This window comes from Camarhynchus parvulus, chromosome 1A (genome assembly GCF_901933205.1).
Source record: "Camarhynchus parvulus chromosome 1A, STF_HiC, whole genome shotgun sequence".
In the NCBI taxonomy this organism is placed as follows: Eukaryota; Metazoa; Chordata; class Aves; order Passeriformes; family Thraupidae; genus Camarhynchus; species Camarhynchus parvulus.
In genome coordinates this window covers 69,460,269-69,478,628 of record NC_044586.1, presented here as the reverse complement: position 1 = coordinate 69,478,628, position 18,360 = coordinate 69,460,269, and the positions used below count along the sequence as shown (strand labels likewise).

The following is an 18,360-nucleotide window of genomic DNA, read 5'->3' as shown; positions in this document are numbered from 1 at the left end:
GAGCGGTTTCGCTTTCGCTTTCGAGTCGGGCCACCGGGAGGGACGCGCCGCCCCGCGAGGATGGGCAGGGAGGGGATGCGGGGCTGGCGGTGCCGGGGGGGTTCGGGACCCGAGCGGAATTCGGTGCCGGGAACGCAATACCTGGAAAGGGATGAAACACTGAGATGCAGCGTCCAGCGGGTGTGAGATGCCCTGGGAGGAAAAGGATGAATTATTTGGGTTCGTGACCCGCGGGGTGCAGTATCGGGTGGGGGAGAGGAGATGGGATACCCCTGGAGAAAGCAGTGCCTGGGGGAATGCGAGATGGGGGTCACTGCAATCCCCAGGAGGCTCGTGGTTCTCTTGGGATGCAACCTCTCGGGAAGGGATGCAATCCCGGCGGGAGATGAGGCAGCGCTCCCTGCCCGCGGGAATGTGGTGTCCGAGGGCATCGCGGCGTCCTGCGGGATGCAGCTCCTCCTCCTGTGCCTGGCCGTGGATCTGGGGGGATTCCATGAATCCCAGTCCTGGAGATGGAACATGCTGGTCCCCACACAAATCTCAAAACTGGAAAGCAAGCTGTGATCCAGCCCTGGAAGTTCTGCAGAGCTCCTGCAGTCAGGCTCCAGCCCACAGCATTCCCAGGACTCAGATCCCTCAGATCCTGCTCACAACAAATCCTCCTCAGCTCAGCTCCTTGCTCGTGGCCTCTTTATTCTCACATGTTGGAGGTTTTTTTTTTTTATTTTATTTTATCAGTGAGCATCAGCAAATAGCCCCACATGTCTAGAAAAGGGAAAGCAATGGGTAACTTGGATAACATTTCATGGCCAAATCTTCATGAGAGGGGGATAAATTCTCCCTCTGCCCCCAAGGAAAGAGAATCAACCTCAATGAGCCCTCCCTGAGGGAGAAGAGAGGCTGCACCCCTGACAAGGCTCTGGACCCTGCCAAGTGTTTTAGAGAGAGCATTGGGAGCCTGGAGAACCAGGAGGAGATGCCTGAGGGTGCTGCTCAGGAACATTCCAGATGAAAACGCTGCAGGAGTTCTGTGGAACCCTGGCTGCTGAGAACTGGAGATTTCTGTGCTGCCAGCACTGACCCCAAGAGAACCCTGCACTGACCTGGGGCCTGGAGAAGCTTCCAGAATGGAATGATGGAGCTGGGATGGTGGGTGTGCAGTTTGAACAGAAGTGTGTGATATCACATGGGAGAAAACTTGTTTAAAGTTTAAGAATATGCTATTTTATACATATATATATATATAACAAGATAGAGATTTTAGGGTGTGGGAACTCTGCACATCACTCCGGATGTGAGGAGTCCCCGAGACCACGTCGAGAGCCGAAACCCCGTCAGGGGGCTCGGAGATCTTGGCATGATGCCCGGAACACTTGGTGGCTGGATTTCGATCCTGCAAATGAATTGCCAGTTTGGTATGAGGGCTGGAAGGTGTCACAGGTTTAAAGGGTGTTTTTATAAGGTGTACACAGGGTGAAAATATAAGTTTTAAAAAATTTTGTATAAAGGTAATGGGGACAAGATGGAGGGAACAGGGCGTGTCTCGTCCTTCTTCTTTCTTCTTCTTGTTCTCCATCTTCTGCTGTGGTGTTGGCACTCAGGGATTGGTTTGGGGAAGGGGTGCACTGTCCAACATGGGTGATAGGTATTGGAAGGTAAAGGTAAATATGATATACGTAATTTGTGGTATAAGAGACGGAGCAGCCTCGGGGGCGGTCGGAGAGCGTCGTGGCTGCCTTGCTGGTCAGACCTCTGTCTGCCAGGAAGAAAATTTTGTAGATAAGACTTAATAAACAACCTGAAGACCGAACAGCAAAGAGTCCAGTCTCATTCTTCAGAGCCTGGGGTCGCTCCCTGGACCACCCAACTCACCTCGGGGGCAGAGAACAAGCAGCCGACCCCGAGATTAGGGTGGTGACTAGTTCTCCTTCTTCACCTTCTTCTCCATGGGTTTGGGGGGTGTTGTGTAATTGGATAAAAAAGTCCACATTCCACGCCACAGGTAAGTTAAGTAAGTCCACAATCATTAAGTTAAAAGTAAAAATAATTTAAGTATCATTTCTTAATTAAACAGTTTATCATTTTAAAAACCTTCTAAAGAAAGAGATACAACTCCATTTTTTGTTTATTCGAGTGAGGTACTATAAAACTCACAATTTGTTATATAAATAAGAACCAGGAAATATCTAAATCCAAACAAGAAATCCCATCTCACACATTTAATCCTGACCCTAACAACAAAAAAAAAAAAACAAACCCCAAACCACAAAACTCTCAACGTTAAGATGTTGAGGAAAGAATAAACAAAGGATCCAGGCAGCTGCACTGCAGCTGAGGGTTATCCCAGGTGCCAGGGCTGGCAGGTGACACCTGTGCTGTACTCTGGACGGGCTGGGATCCCACAGGATCCCAGCTGTGAAGAACAGTCAGCAGGGCAGGGTTCACAGCACTCTGTGCAAGAGCTGAACCCGCTCCTCTCAGCTGGTGGCAAAGAAAATTCAGTCTGCAGGGGAAGACTTTGCCTTTCCTCTCAAGAATTCCTCCAAAGGATGTAAACAATCCAATCATGTCTGAAGTTTCAGATGAGGGTTTTGGTGCTGTTGATGCAAACGAGCTCTGCAGCTGCTAATCTTCCAGAAGATAAGCACAACCAGGTGAGAGTTTACCTGAAGGACTGTGATCCCTCCAGGAAGGGAAGGGCACTTTTCTGCAATACCTTCCATGAAAATCCTCGAGCCTTTCCATGAAAAATCAGAGCTAGGGAATGATTGGCTGTTCAGGAATACACTCAGTGCAAGTGGCAGGTCAAGCTCTGCGTGCTGACAAGAGGACGTGAGCTGGGGACAAGAGGACATGAGCTGGGACCAGAGGACATGAGCTGGGGACAAGAGGACATGAGCTGGGACAAGAGGACATGAGCTGGGGACAAGAGGACGTGAGCTGGGACAAGAGGACATGAGCTGGGACAAGAGGACATGAGCTGGGGACAAGAGGACGTGAGCTGGGGATAAGAGGACATGAGCTGGGGACAAGAGGACATGAGCTGGGGATAAGAGGACGTGAGCTGGGGACAAGAGGACATGAGCTGGGACAAGAGGACATGAGCTGGGGACAACAGGACATGAGCTGGGGATAAGAGGACGTGAGCTGAGGACAAGAGGACATGAGCTGGGGACAAGAGGACATGAGCTGGGGACAACAGGACATGAGTTGGGGATAAGAGGATGTGAGCTGGGGACAAGAGGACATGAGCTGGGGATAAGAGGACGTGAGCTGGGGACAAGAGGACATGAGCTGGGGACAACAGGACATGAGTTGGGGATAAGAGGATGTGAGCTGGGGACAAGAGGACATGAGCTGGGGACAACAGGACATGAGTTGGGGATAAGAGGATGTGAGCTGGGGACAAGAGGACGTGAGCTGGGGACAAGAGGACATGAGCTGGGGACAAGAGGACGTGAGCTGGGGACAAGAGGACGTGAGCTGGGGACAACAGGACATGAGCTGGCACTGACCAGCAAAGGGACAGGGACCTGTTGTCCAGCCAAGTGACCGGACGCTTGGAGCTACAGCAGGAGTTGAGGAATCCAGAATTTTCCAGGGGCTGTGAGGGTGTGCAAAGCCAGGGTGTCCTTTGCTTCCCGAGAGGCACCAGCTTGAGCTGTTGTTTTATTATTTAATTATTGCACTGAGATTAAAATTATTTAAGGGTTGAGACATCTGAGGCTCTGCCATGGCAGATGTGGAGTGCGTGGTCTGACCCTGTGAGTGTGGGGTGGAGCTGGGAAGGAATTCCCAGCTCAGGAATTGTGAGTTCCAGAGCAGCTCCAAGGTGGTCGGACAGGGAATTTCCCCTGACAGGCTGATTTGTAGGATCATCCCACCAAGCCTTGCCAGGTCCCTGTGTCAGGGAGCCCTTTGTGCACTCCCCAAGGTGCAGCATCAAAGGATCCTTCCCATCCAGCACCAGGACAAGGGTGTGATCCCAAAGCATCGCCCCCTTGGGGCAGGGACAACACCAAGGGCTGGACACAGCATCTGGATCTCCAGAGGAATTCACCACCCCACATCCAAGCTCATGCTTTAGGGGTTGTCTGTCTTCAAATGCTTTGAACATCTGAGAAGCAATTTTTGGGCTGGGTTATCACCACTGTCTTGTCACCATGAGCATCAGTGGAATTGGCAAAACCAGGTTTTAATATAAATTTCATCGAATTATGGAAAGGTTTGAGTGGGAAGGGATCTTAAAATCATCTTTTTTCCATCCCTCTGCCATGGGCAGGGACACCTCCCACCATCCCAGGCTGCTCCAGCCCCAGTGTCCAGCCTGGCCTTGGGCACTGCCAGGGATGCAGGGGCAGCCCCAGCTGCTCTGGCAATCCCAGCCCAGCCAGGAATTCCTCATTGCCAAGATGCCATCCATGCCTGCCCTCTGGCAGTGGGAGCCATTCCCTGGGTGCTGTCCCTGCAGGCCTTGGCCCCAGTCCCTCTGCAGCTCTCCTGGAGCCCCTGCAGGCCCTGCAATGTGCTGGAAGCTCTCCCTGGATCTTTCTCCTCTCCAGGGGAACATTCCCAGCTCTCCCAGCCTTTCCTCCCAGCTGCTCCATCCCTCTGATCATGCTGGTGGCCTCCTCTGGATTCTCTCCAATGTTCCATGTCCCTGGCTCAGTCCATTCTATTATTTATCACATGGATGAAATGAGCACCAGGTCAGAATCAATTCAGAATTATTAATATGGAGACTGGTGGTGGAGAGGGTGCAAAAGGATGAGGGCATGAAAGGTTTTAGCAGCACTTAATTATTGACTAATTGAACATTTACATGGATAGGGTTTGCTCCAATTACAGCAGCCATTTAATTTCAGATACCAGATCCCTGGTTAACACCAGGCCCTCTGCACCAGCCCTTCAGCCTGGAGGGGAGAAGGGTCCAGGGAGAGCTTCCAGCACATTCCAGGGCCTGCAGGGGCTCCAGGAGAGCTGCAGAGGGACTGGGGCCAAGGCCTGCAGGGACAGCACCCAGGGAATGGCTCCCAGTGCCAGAGGGCAGGCATGGATGGGATCTTGGCAATGAGGAATTCCTGGCTGGGCTGGGATTGCCAGAGCAGCTGGGGCTGCCCCTGCATCCCTGGCAGTGCCCAGGGCCAGGCTGGGCACTGGGGCTGGAGCACCTGGGACAGTGGGAGGTGTCCCTGCCATGGCAGGGGTGGCACTGGGTGATTCTTGGGATCCTTTCCAGGTCATTCTCAGATTCCATGATTTCCCATAAGTCATCAGGAAGTTTCCACACTGGGACAACCCAAGCTGGGAATTACTGGAAGATTTTTTTTTTCAAAGCTCTACTAACAATGGTACATTTCCACTTGGGATGATTCCAGGCTGTGACACTCCAAGCCTTTAGGGAATAAGGGATTATCTCTTGTTCCTCACCTTGCTCAGGCAGCTGGAGCTCTTCATATGGACAATTCTCCCACTTTTTCCATGCATGAGTTCCTGGGATGCTTCCCTGTCCAGCTGGTTTGGTGAAGGGACACTTCAGCATGCAGGTGGGAATTCCTGGGGCCCCCAGCAGCCCCAAGGAAGGGGAGGCTGGGGGGCAGCAGCACAGGTGGAAGGGTTGAGGAATCCCAGGTTTCTTCTTGGATGCAGCTCATGGAAGGGTTGTGTTCTTGGATGTGACTCTTGAACTGGAGATTCCTGGGTAAAAAAAGCTGCATGTTAAGTCAGGACTAGAGATTAGTCCAGTGTCCAAAGGGAGACAAACTCCTTGTTTTAAAGCACCAGGGATGAGGATCCATCTCCTTGCAGGACAAAAGAATTCCTTTGTATTCCTATTCCAGAAACAGAAACCAAGACTGCCTCAAGGAGCAGAATGGTCCAAACTGCAGTGGTTAATCAGCTTTTGTTTTCCTGGGAGGATTTAAGCAGGATTTACCTAATTTCTTATCAGCTCTCACAGGTTCCTGCGCTGAGAACAGAAAATATGCTCAGGATGTGAGTTCATCCTCCCAGGAATATTTGGGACTGTGATTCATCCCTGATATTTCAATGTGCTCAGGGAAAATGGACCCAAGAAATGGTCTGTATTTGGCAGCCTGGGATGGTTTCCCATCAGGTTAATTACTTTCATTTTAATTACCTATTATTAATCCAGCAAGAAGCAGTTGCTGGGCCCAGATTCTGTCCCAAGGCAGCGCTGCCCATTGCACTCAGAGACACCTGGAAAAGTCAAAATATTGCCCTGGAAATGAACAGGGATGGAGAAAGGAAAAAATTCCAGTGGTAACATTTTGTGTCATGGGAATTGTGATTTTTTTTTAATGAGAGAATGAGGAGAAGGAGAAGGAGAAAAGGAAGGAGAAGGAGAAAAGGAAGGAAAAGGAGAAAAGGAAGGAGAAGGAGAAAGAGAAGGTGAAAAGGAAGGAGAATGAGGAGGAGAAGGTGAAAAGAAGGAGAAGGAGAAAGGAGAAGGAGAAGGAGAAGAAGGAGAAGGAGAAAAGGAAGGAGAAGGAGAAGACAAGGAAGGAGAAGAAAAGGAGAAAAGGAAGGAAAAGGAGAAAGAGAAGGTGACAAGGAAGAAGAAGAAGGAGGAGAATGAGGAGGAGAAGGTGAAAAGGAAGAAGGAGAAGGAGAAAAGGAAGAAGGAGAAGGAGAAAAGGAAGAAGGAGAAGGAGAAGGAGAAAAGGAAGAAGGAGAAGGTGAAAGGAAGAAGGAGAAGAAGGAGAAGGAGAAGAAGGAGAAGGAGAAGGAGAAGGAGAAGGAGAAGGAGAGGAAGAAGGAGAAGGAGAAGGAGAAGGAGAAGGAGAAGGAGAAGGAGAAGGAGAAGGAGAAGGAGAAGGAGAAGGAGAAGGAGGAGATCCAATGCTAAGCATTGCAAGGTCATTTTCTCATAAAAGCTAAAATACAGCACATGTAACACTTGCTCTTTTTTTTTTTACAAACAAACATTTCCTGTTTTGGCTGGGATTTGGCAGAACTGGTGAAACCAAAGTGTCTTTGCTGCAGTTATGACCTCAGGCTAGAGAGATTCCAGCCTTCCCAAGGGAAATCCCTCCCTGCTGGAGTGTCAGGAGTGTGGCACTCCAGGAATGCAGCAGGAGCCGCAGGAGCAGCAGGCTGGGCTGGGCTGGGCTGGGCTCAGGGGATCTCTGCCGGGATTTTTTGGCATTTCAGCTCCGTTCCCGTGCGAGAGGAAAGCACCCGTGAAACCACCGGGTCATTTTGGCCACGGGTTGCTTCAGGTCTCAACTTCTGGTCTGGGAAGTTTCAGTTCTCAGATGTGAGGCTGCTTTTGAGAAGCAGCCTTTTCCCAAAGAGAATGAGCAGATTTTGGTCCTAAGTTTTATTTAATCCAATTCAGTTATTTAATGCTGTTCTAGGAGGGAAGAGCACTGATGAAACATGAGGTTGTGAAAATTCCAGTTGGAGGCTTGGAAACATCCCCTTTTCCCTGAAATAACATTCCCAGAGGGTTTCTCCTGAAACAAAATGAATTCATGCATATTTTTGTTCTCTGAGGGTGAGAAGGAAAAGGGAAGATTTGTATGGACCTTTCCCCTCTCACTTTCTAGGAATAAATAAATGTCCATCACACGGGGTTTGTTTCCTTTCTCCCTTCTATAATTAATTCCAATCAGGTGGGGAAGCCTTTCCTTTTTAAAGTTTATCTTTGAAGTCAATAATTATCAAATTCCACTTGGCTCTGCTACCAACAGCTGTGAATTCTGATAGCTTGGGAATCTTGAATATAAGCCTGTGCTAAATCACTGGAAAAACTTGTACAAAACCCCAAATATTCCCCTTGGAATTAAAGCTGGGATGTTCTCCTTGACCTCTACGAGCACTTGAAGGAGACAACGTGTTAAAGAGGAAGAAAAATTGCAGGAAAAACTTGCTTGTGACATTTGTTGAGGGATTTGCTTTGGAACAATTCCTCTTCCTGCAGGTGGCTGAGATTACACAACCTCGAGTTTTAGGTGGAAACCCCAGAGTTGAGAGCGTGGCAGGAACAGCTTTTGGCTTCTGGAGGTGGGAGGAGGGCTGGGAAACATCCACAGCATCCCTGTGGGGTGGTTGTTTTCCCCTCCTCATCCTGGGAGGATAAATCCTGGGGATAAATATCCTGGTTGTGGGATAAACATCCACAGCAAAGCTTTTCCTCAAGGCTCCTGGGGCTGGGGAGCTGCTAAAAAGAGGCTGGAGCTCCAAAATTGGGGTTTTAGGTGGTTCTGCCCCCATCATGTTTTTGGGCGTGTAGTAGAATGCGAGGAAGGACGGAGTAATCTCAGTGGGGAGAGTAATTAAAACAATAAAATAATAGCTTTTAATTAAAAGTTCTTCAGCAGAGGATTAAGGGGATGCTGCTGCTCCTCGAGGTCACCAGAGGTGACACCACAGCCTCACCCCAGCCATGTTCAGGGTGGGACAACTCCAACCATGAGACAAGAAGGAAATCAGAATTCCAGGAGAGACCTGAGCAGATCCAGAGAAGCAAACATGAGATAAAAAGTTGGCCCCAGGGTTTATTAAAATGGTATAATGTTATATAATATAATATAATATAATATAATATAATATAATATAATATAATATAATATAATATAATATAATATAATATAATATAATATAATATAATATAATATAATATAATATAATATAATATAATATAATATAATATAATATAATATAATATAATATAATATATTAATATAATATAATGCAATATGTAATACCTATTACATGTAATGTATAACATATTTAATATGTAATTATATACATTAAAAGAATCTATAATATACTATACAGTCTATTAAATATTATATTATAGAACTATACCATATTATATTCTATTCTATATTGTGATGTGTCATATATCTACTGTTATACACATATAATATATAACATATTTAATATATGATACTATGTAATAAAATATAATTTATAATATATGAAAAATATCATAAACATAAAATCATTTCATATATGTTCAATATATTTATATATTTATACATCTATAAATATAAATATATTTATAAATGTATTTATATGTCTATATGCTTATATATCTATATATTAAATGTATTTAATATAGAATACATTTTATATATTATAATAATGCATCTTATAAGTGTTATATGTAATATGTAATATAGTGCCACTGGTATGAACAATAATATATGATACATAATTTAGTATATTATGTAAAATATATGTAATATATATTATATAATATATAACATAAAAATAAATAGATAATATATTTTAAGTACTATATAATATATATTATATATTTTTAATTATATTATATTATATATTATATATTATGTTATATATTATATAAAATATATAATATATAATATGTAATATGTAATATCTTATATCTTATATCTTTTATATCTTATATCTTATATCTTATATATTATATATTATATTGCACATCACATATGATATAACATATACTGTACAAAAGGAAATATTATATATATAAATAAATAAATAAATAAATAAATATATCTATATATTTATTTAGATAATATATAATATATATTATATGTCACAGATGTTCAGTTTGCCCTGAATTTCCCTGTCCCTGGGGTTTGGAATGCAGCACACAATTCCCATTTGGAAAAAGAAGGGAAAAGCGGGACAGCTTTTAGATGGAAGTTCCTAAATCCCTCGGGTCAGGCCATAAAATCCTATTGAGATCTGGCAGCACTGCCAGTCTTATTCCCAGTGGGATGGGAAACACTTCTCCAGACTGGAGACCCCAAAAATGCTGAAGACAGGGAATGGGGAAGGGAAACCAGAAATGGGAATGGGGAAGGGAAAAGAGAAATTTGAAATAATCCCTGACATTTTTTCGGTTCATTTCTTTCCTCTGTTTGAGGGGGAAAGGCACTGAATTAACTCATTCACCACTCCAGTCTCTTTATCTGGAAACCATGGAGTTAATCTGCATTTATTTACTAGGGGGTTATTCAGGAGAAAATAATTCTGTCAGGAGTAGGATGTGTTTCCACACAGGAAACAGGATGTTGAGGATGTGGCAGGAAAGATCACTCCACTCTTGGTGTCCTGCCCAAAATTGTTGTCTGGGCTGTTAAACTGGCTCAGCAGCACAGGAAAGAACCAGAATTAACTTTAAGAAGTCATAAATTACTCCAGGAGTTTTCACAACTCCCTGGATCATGGATTACAAGCAAGAGAAGCCAGGAAAATGGGAGGGAATTCAGCGGTTTTTCATTGTCGGGTCCCTAAAATACCATGAAAAATCCAGCTTTGGAAAGAAAATTAAAAATGGGCTCATGGCTTTGTGCTCCAACCTCTCCAAGTCACTGCTGCTGGATTTAACAGGATACAGGTTGGGACTGCGTTTAAAATAACATATGATATATGACATATGATATATGATATATATGATATATAACACACAATATATTATGTATTATATATTATATATTATATATTATATATTATATATTATATATTATATATTATATATTATATATTATATATTATATATTATACATTATATATTATATGTTATATATATATATATATACACAATTTATTTTAGGAAATAAATCCATCCTGTACCCCCTTTGTTTCAGAAACCCATTTGCTGCTGGTGTTTAGAGGAGTAAAACAAAATCTTTATATTATATATTATATATTATATATTATATATTATATATTATATATTATATATTATATATTATATATTATATATTATATATTATATATTATATATTATATATTATATATTATATATTATATATTATATATTATATGTTGTATATTATATACTATTTATTAAATGTTATATATTATACATTATACATGATATATATCTCACATTTTATTTCAGGAAATAAACCCCTCCTGTACCCCCCTTGTTTCAGAAACCCATTTGCTGCTGGTGTTTAGAGGAGTAAAACAAAATCCTTGCCTTACAACCCTCTGCTCCAAGCCAAAATCGCTGGAATTTTTACCCACACGGGGGAGCTCATTGTCCCATTCCAGCTTTAGCCCCTGCAGTCCCACCCTGCTTGTTTTTCTCTCTCAGCCCACGGGGTTTGTGCTCCTGGGCTGAGATTTGGGTCATTTGTCCTTGGTGCCCAGCTGGAGCAGGAATTGTTTTGTCTCCCTGCTCTGTGCACAGAGCTCACCATCCCATAATATGAAGCCCAGACCCACACACTAAAGCAGCACAGAATGTGAAAAATATAAAAGCTAAAACCTGAGGCATCACTTCCTCTATTTATTTATTCTAAATATCTACTAAGAATAGGTAGATATTCTATACCAAATAATAGGTATTTAATAACAGGTAAGTATCAAACAATAGGAAACAACTATCAATAGAAACATCCACTAATAAACATCTAACAGCAGATAAATATCCAACAGGAAATAAATATCCAACACTAGATAAATATCTAATAACAGTAAATATCCCAATTCCTCATATTTTGGGGAAAATTTAGTCACATCCCCAGCACTGCCCGTGTCCCCAGGTGCCACATCCACAGGGTGTTTAACCCCTCTGGGAATGGGGACAAACTTTCCCAGGAGAGAATTTTCCCACTATTCAGCCTAAACCTTCCCTGGAACAACTTTGAGGCAGTTTTTTTGCTTAAGGGGCTCAAATGCTTGGTGTGTTGTGAGAGTTATGTGTGAGTTACACATGAGTTACATGGGAGTTACATGGCAATTATATGGGAATTACTTGAGAATTACATGGAAATTACCTGGGAATTACCTGGAAATTACATGGGAATTACTTGGGAATTACATGGGAATTACTTGGGAATTACTTGGGAATTACATGGGAATTACTTGTGAGTTACACATGATTTACATGGAAATTATATGAGAATTACTTGGGAGATTAATGGGATTTTTTTTTTTTGCAATGGGCTCAAATGATTGTTTTATATGGAGAATTAGGTGAGAATTACTAGTGAGTTCCTAGTGAGCTACACATGAGTTACATGGGAATTACTTGGGAATTATATGGGAATTATATGGGAATTACTTGAGAATTACATGGAAATTACCTGGGAATTACATGTGGGTTCCTTGCAAGTTACAGATGAGTTATGTGGGAATGAATTCGGAATTACTTGGGAATTACTTGGGAATTACATGGGAATTACTTGGGAATTACATGGAAATTACATGGGAATTACATGTGGGAATGAATTGGGAATTACTTGGGAATTACATGGGAATTACTTGTGAGTTACACCTGATTTACATGGAAATTATATGAGAATTACTTGGGAGATTAATGGGATTTTTTTTTTTTGCAATGGGCTCAAATGGTTGTTTTATATGGAGAATTAGGTGAGAATTACTAGTGAGTTCCTTGTGAGCTACACATGAGAATTACTTGGGAATTATATGGGAATTATATGGGAATTACTTGAGAATTACTTGAGAATTACATGGAAATTACCTGGGAATTACATGTGGGTTCCTTGCAAGTTACAGATGAGTCATGTGGGAATGAATTCGGAATTACTTGGGAATTACTTGGGAATTACATGGGAATTACTTGGGAATTACATGGAAATTACATGGGAATTACATGTGGGAATGAATTGGGAATTACTTGGGAATTACATGGGAATTACTTGTGAGTTACACATGATTTACATGGAAATTATATGAGAATTACTTGGGAGATTAATGGGATTTTTTTTTTTTTTGCAATGGGCTCAAATGGTTGTTTTATATGGAGAGTTAGGTGAGAATTACTAGTGAGTTCCTTGTGAGCTACACATGAGTTACATGGGAATTAATTGGGAATTACTTGGGATTTACATGTGAATTCCTTGTGAGTTAGACAAGTTACATGGGACATTAATGAGAATCCTTTTTTTGGCAATGGGCTAAAATGGTTGTTTAGTCTGGATAGTAACATGAGAGTTACTTGTGAGTTCCCTGTGAGTTGCACAAGAGTTACATGGAAGTTACTCGGGAGATTAATGGCAATCCTTTTTTTTGCCAGTGGGCTCAGTGGGTTTTTGCCTTGAGAGTTAACTCTGTTAACTTGTCAACACATGAGTTACATGGGAGCTTTGGGGTTTTTTTTTTTGCCAAGAGGTTCAATGTGTGGTTTGTCATGGGAGTTAAACGTGAGTTACACAAGAGTTGCACAGGAGTTACTTGTGACTCACCCCAGCTTTCGCCAAAGGCCCCAGCGGGTTGGATTGTCACGTGTATTTCACGTGAATTCGATGGCAATTCCATGTGAATTCCACGTAAATTCCTTGTGAACTCCACAGGAGTTCCCGTTTCTTGGCCAGGAGCGCAGATCGTTGATTTATTTTTTTACTTTTCTCCGGTCCGCCAGCGGAACCTCACTCCCCTCACAAAATAACGACGCGGCTCCTTTAAGAGGCGCCCTCACTCTGGCCCCGCCTCTCAGCGCGCGGGTGGGGGGCGTGGCTTGGCGAGACGGAAAGAGACAGGATTGATCGACAGCGCCGCTGCCCAATCAGATGCCAGAGAGCGGAGCGGGGGCGGGGCTTCCGGTGGGGCTGCTGAGGCGGCGGCTTTCGGAGGTAGCGGGAGCGGGGCCGCCATGATCAAGAAGTTCGATAAAAAGGACGAGGAGTCCGGTACGGGGGGCTGGGGGGGCGCGCTGGCTGAGGGGCTGAGGAGACAGCGGGGGTTGAGGTGAGGGAACCTGGGGTGGAGGGGGGTGGGGAGGTGCTGAGGTGAAGGGGATGCTGAGGTGAGGGAGGTGCTGAGGGAGGTGTTGAGGTGAGGAAGATGCTGAGGTGAGGGAGGTGCTGAGGTGAGGGAGTCTGGCTGAGGAAGGTGCTGAGGTGAGGAGGTGCTGAGGGGGTGAGGTGCTGAGGGAGGGGTGCTGAGGTGAAGGGAGTGCTGAGGTGAGGGAGAGGAGGAGATGCTGAGGTGAGGGAGGTGCTGAGGTGAGGAGAGGTAGGGAGATGCTGAGGTGAGGAAGGTGCTGAGGGAGATGCTGAGGTGAGGGAGGTGCTGAGGTGAGGGAGGTGCTGAGGTGAAGGAGATGCTGAGGGAGTTGCTGAGGTGAGGAAGGTGCTGAGGTGAGAGGGGGAGGGAGATGTGGAGGAAGATGCTGAGGAGGGAGGTGCTGAGGTGAGGGAGGTGCTGAGGTGAGGGAGGTGCTGAGGTGAGGGAGGTGCTGAGGTGAGGGAGGTGCTGAGGTGAGGGAGGTGCTGAGGTGAGGGAGATGCTGAGGAAGGTGTTGAGGTGAGGGAGGTGCTGAGGTGAGGGAGTGCTGAGGTGCTGAGGTGAGGGAGATGCTGAGGTGAGGGAGGTGCTGAGGTGAGGGAGATGCTGAGGTGAGGGAGGTGCTGAGGTGAGGGAGGTGCTGAGGTGAGGGAGGTGCTGAGGTGAGGGAGATGCTGAGGTGAGGGAGGTGGTGAGGGAGATGCTGAGGTGAGGAAGGTGCTGAGGTGAGGGAGATGCTGAGGTGCTGAGGTGAGGGAGATGCTGAGGTGAGGGAGGTGCTGAGGTGAGGGAGGTGCTGAGGTGAGGGAGATGCTGAGGTGAGGGAGGTGCTGAGGTGAGGGAGATGCTGAGGTGAGGGAGGTGCTGAGGTGAGGGAGGTGCTGAGGTGAGGGAGGTGCTGAGGTGAGGGAGATGCTGAGGTGCTGAGGTGAGGGAGGTGCTGAGGTGAGGGAGATGCTGAGGTGAGGGAGGTGCTGAGGTGAGGGAGATGCTGAGGGGGGTGTGGAGGTGAGTGAGGTGCTGAGGGGGGTGTGGAGGTGAGGGAGGTGCTGAGGTGAAATAGAATTCCCAGAGCAGCCGTGGCTGCCCCTGGATCCCTGCAAGTGTCCCAGGCTGGAGGAGCTGGGGTAGTGCAAGGTGTCCCTGCTGATGACAGGAGGTGGAAGTAAATGGTCCTTAAAGCTCCTTCCAGCCCATCCCGTGGTTCTGTGGTCTCTCATCTCTCACAGCTCATGGGGCATTTGTGTTTCAGCTGTAGGAACTGACTGACAAAGTATTTCTCCCATCTGGTGACAAATCTAAAGGAACTGGGGTCTGTTTGCTCTCCCTTTTTACACAGCCGAATTTTAGAGAGGATTTTATCCCTGTCTCTGCTCACTGCAGATGTTTCATCCCTCAAAAAAAGAAGAGAGAATTGATGACATGTATTTATAGAATTACCCCTATATAATAGAATAAACCCTATATATTTATATAACAAACCCTATACAATAGCCCTAACTCTGAACGCTGAGCTGATGTATGTACAGAACAGAAACTTCTCTTTTTAGTCATTTTGCTGCACAAAGCAACATCCAGAAGGCTTCAGAGGAGCCTCTCCAAACCTTCTCTGTCTGAACTGTGTCTGCACATCTGGAATTCACTCCAGGGACTTTGGAAACCTCTGGCCCCATCTCCCATATAATCCTGGGGCTGCCCTGGAATGTCCAAAGCCAGGCTGGACAGAGCTTGGAGCACCCTGGTGTTGGGTTTGGGGGTTTTTTTCCTATTTTTGTTAAAGTTGGGATTGAAGTGTTAGACATAGAATTCTGCGTTTAGGTTTAGATGTTTGTTCTTTTTAATTTATAATAGAAGTTGTGAGTTTTAGTGTATTTGATTAATAAGTTATAAAATGGTGAATTATTTTTATATAAGGTTTTTTAAGGTTAAACTATTTAATTAAGAACTCATATTTCAATTTTTTTTACTTTTAATAACTAATTATTTGGAGTTTGTAATGTGGACTTTTTAAAATTACAAAACATTATTTAAACTTAAGAAGAAGAAGGAAGAAGAGAGTAGAGAAGAAGGGTTAGTTACTGTTCTAAAAGTTTAAATTTTGTTTTATATATATTATATATCATTTTTATAATTATATAATATTACAATTTATATTATATTATATTACATTATATTATATTATATTACATTACATTACATTACATTATATATTTTTTATAATTTATATAATTATATATAATTTTTACTTAGTGATACTACGTACTTCTAATTCAATGATACACTTGTACTCTTTGTTTTATTAATGAATTTTGGAAATTTTCTCTGTGGTTTTAGGTTAGATGTAGAGCTGTCCTGGTGATTAGACTTTGTAAACCCAGCAAATTTAAAAACAGGTGGATTAGGAAATTATATATTTATAATTATAACATTTCATTGAAATATAATAATGTAATGTAATGTAATGTAATGTAATATAATGTAATGTAATGTAATGTAATATAATGTAATATAATATAATATAATATAATATAATATAATATAATATAATATAATATAATATAATATAATATAATATATAATATAATAAAAACAGGTGGATTGGGAAATTATATATTTATAATTGTAATGTTTTATTTAAAATATTATAATAATTATGTTATAATATAATATATAACAATATTTATAATATTATAATAAAAACAGGTGGATTAGGAAATTATATATTTATAATGATAATTGTAATGAAATTAGGAAAGTGGGGAAAGGAAATAGTTCTATGTAAAGGACATTTAGGTATTAAGAGGTATTAAAAATATTAGTTATATGAAAGGTAAGAAAAGGTATTAAAGGTGTTTGAAATAGCAAACAATTTTCTTCCTCTCAAGTTTTTTGGGTTTTTTACCTTTATTCTTTCTGTAACTCTGAATTTACCACTTAACAAAGTGGATTCAAAGCTGTTGATGGCCAACATCAGTTATTCAAAGTTATTCATCTGTTTTCAGATGGTTTTGTTCAATTTTGGGGCTGTTCCTGCATGTTCAGACCTGTTGGGGTGTGAAGAATTCATTTCCACAACTGAGAGGTCTCTTTTTCCTCAGGCAGTGGCTCCAACCCTTTCCAGCATCTGGAGAAGAGCGCTGTGCTTCAGGAGGTAGGGACAGTCACAGGATAATGCTGTGGCATTCCTCATCTTCTCCTTCAGCAAGTGGTGCAGAATGACTGGGGGGAAATGTGCATGGCTAAATCCATAGAATTCATTGAAAACCACACAAAGTGTCAAGAAATGATTTTATTTACAGTTAACGAGGGGTTTTTAGGGTAATTAGGTGGCACATGGCTTCTGCCTCCCATATGGACATGTGGCATCTCAGGGGGCTCTTCCTGAAGAAAAACAGGTTTTATTTTCAGGCATTTTTGCCAGTTCCAGATGGCAAATTGAGTTGTTTGTGCTTTGTTCAGATTGCTGCAAACCAAAGATATAAGAACACATTCTTTGAGACTCATATTTAATACAAATAAAAATTACAAGCTGCTCTGCTGGAAACAGATTCATTGAATTTTGAGCACATTCTCTGAGATTCATATTTAATACAAATAAAAATTACAAGCTGCTTGGCTGGAAACATTAATTGAATTTTGAGCACATTCTTTGAGACACATATTTAATACAAATAAAAATTACATGTTGCCCAGCTGAAAACAGATTGATTGAATTTTGAACACATTCTTTGAGACTCATATTTAATACAAATAAAAATTACATGTTGCCCTGCTAGAAAGAGATTAATTTAATGTTGAGCACATTCTTTGAGACACATATTTAATACAAATAAAAATTACATGTTGCCCAGCTGAAAACAGATTCATTGAATTTTGAACACATTCTTTGAGACACATATTTAATACAAATAAAAATTACATGTTGCCCAGCTAGAAAGAGATTAATTTAATGTTGAGCACATTCTTTGAGACACATATTTAATACAAATAAAAATTACATGTTGCCCAGCTGGAAACAGATTCATTGAATTTTGAACACCCTCATATTTCAAATAAAAGCACTCTCATAATTTGTTGAGACACATATTTAATACAAATAAAAATTACATGTTGCCCAGCTGGAAACAGATTCATTTAATTTTGAACACGTTCTCTGAAACTCATATTTAATACAAATAAAAATGACATGTTGCTCTGCTGGAAACATTAATTGAATTTTGAGCACATTCTTTGAGACTCATATTTAATACAAATAAAAATTACAAGCTGCTTGGCTGGAAACAGATTCATTTAATTTTGAACACATTCTCTGAGATTCATATTTAATACAAATAAAAATTGCAAGCTGCTTGGCTGGAAACAGATTCATTGAATTTTGATGTTGAAAGAGAAATAATTATTGTTGGGATCTATTCAAGCACAATTGGTTTCATTTCCAGGCACGGCTCTTCAATGAGACCCCAATAAACCCACGAAGATGCCTCCACATCCTTACCAAGATCCTGTACCTGCTGAACCAGGTAATTGTCAGGATTTCTCTCCATCCAGAAGGAATCTGAATAATATTTTAGTGGGAAATATTTCATATTTTTAGTGGGAAGGATTCCTGGTGTGTGGGAGGGCATTAGAAAAGGA

The 18,360-nt window shown here is 42.5% G+C and overlaps 1 protein-coding gene across 1 annotated transcript in view; it reads left to right on the top strand.

Moving 5' to 3' along the window:
• The first annotated feature begins 13,530 nt into the window (after positions 1-13,530).
• COPG2 (coatomer protein complex subunit gamma 2) overlaps positions 13,531-18,360 on the top strand; it is a 29,846-nt gene continuing 25,016 nt past the window's right edge. The window contains 3 exon segments of the mRNA XM_030960000.1: positions 13,531-13,628; positions 16,824-16,876; positions 18,165-18,245. Of these exon segments, the coding sequence (XP_030815860.1) occupies positions 13,592-13,628; positions 16,824-16,876; positions 18,165-18,245 (171 nt within the window). The 5' untranslated portion in view covers positions 13,531-13,591.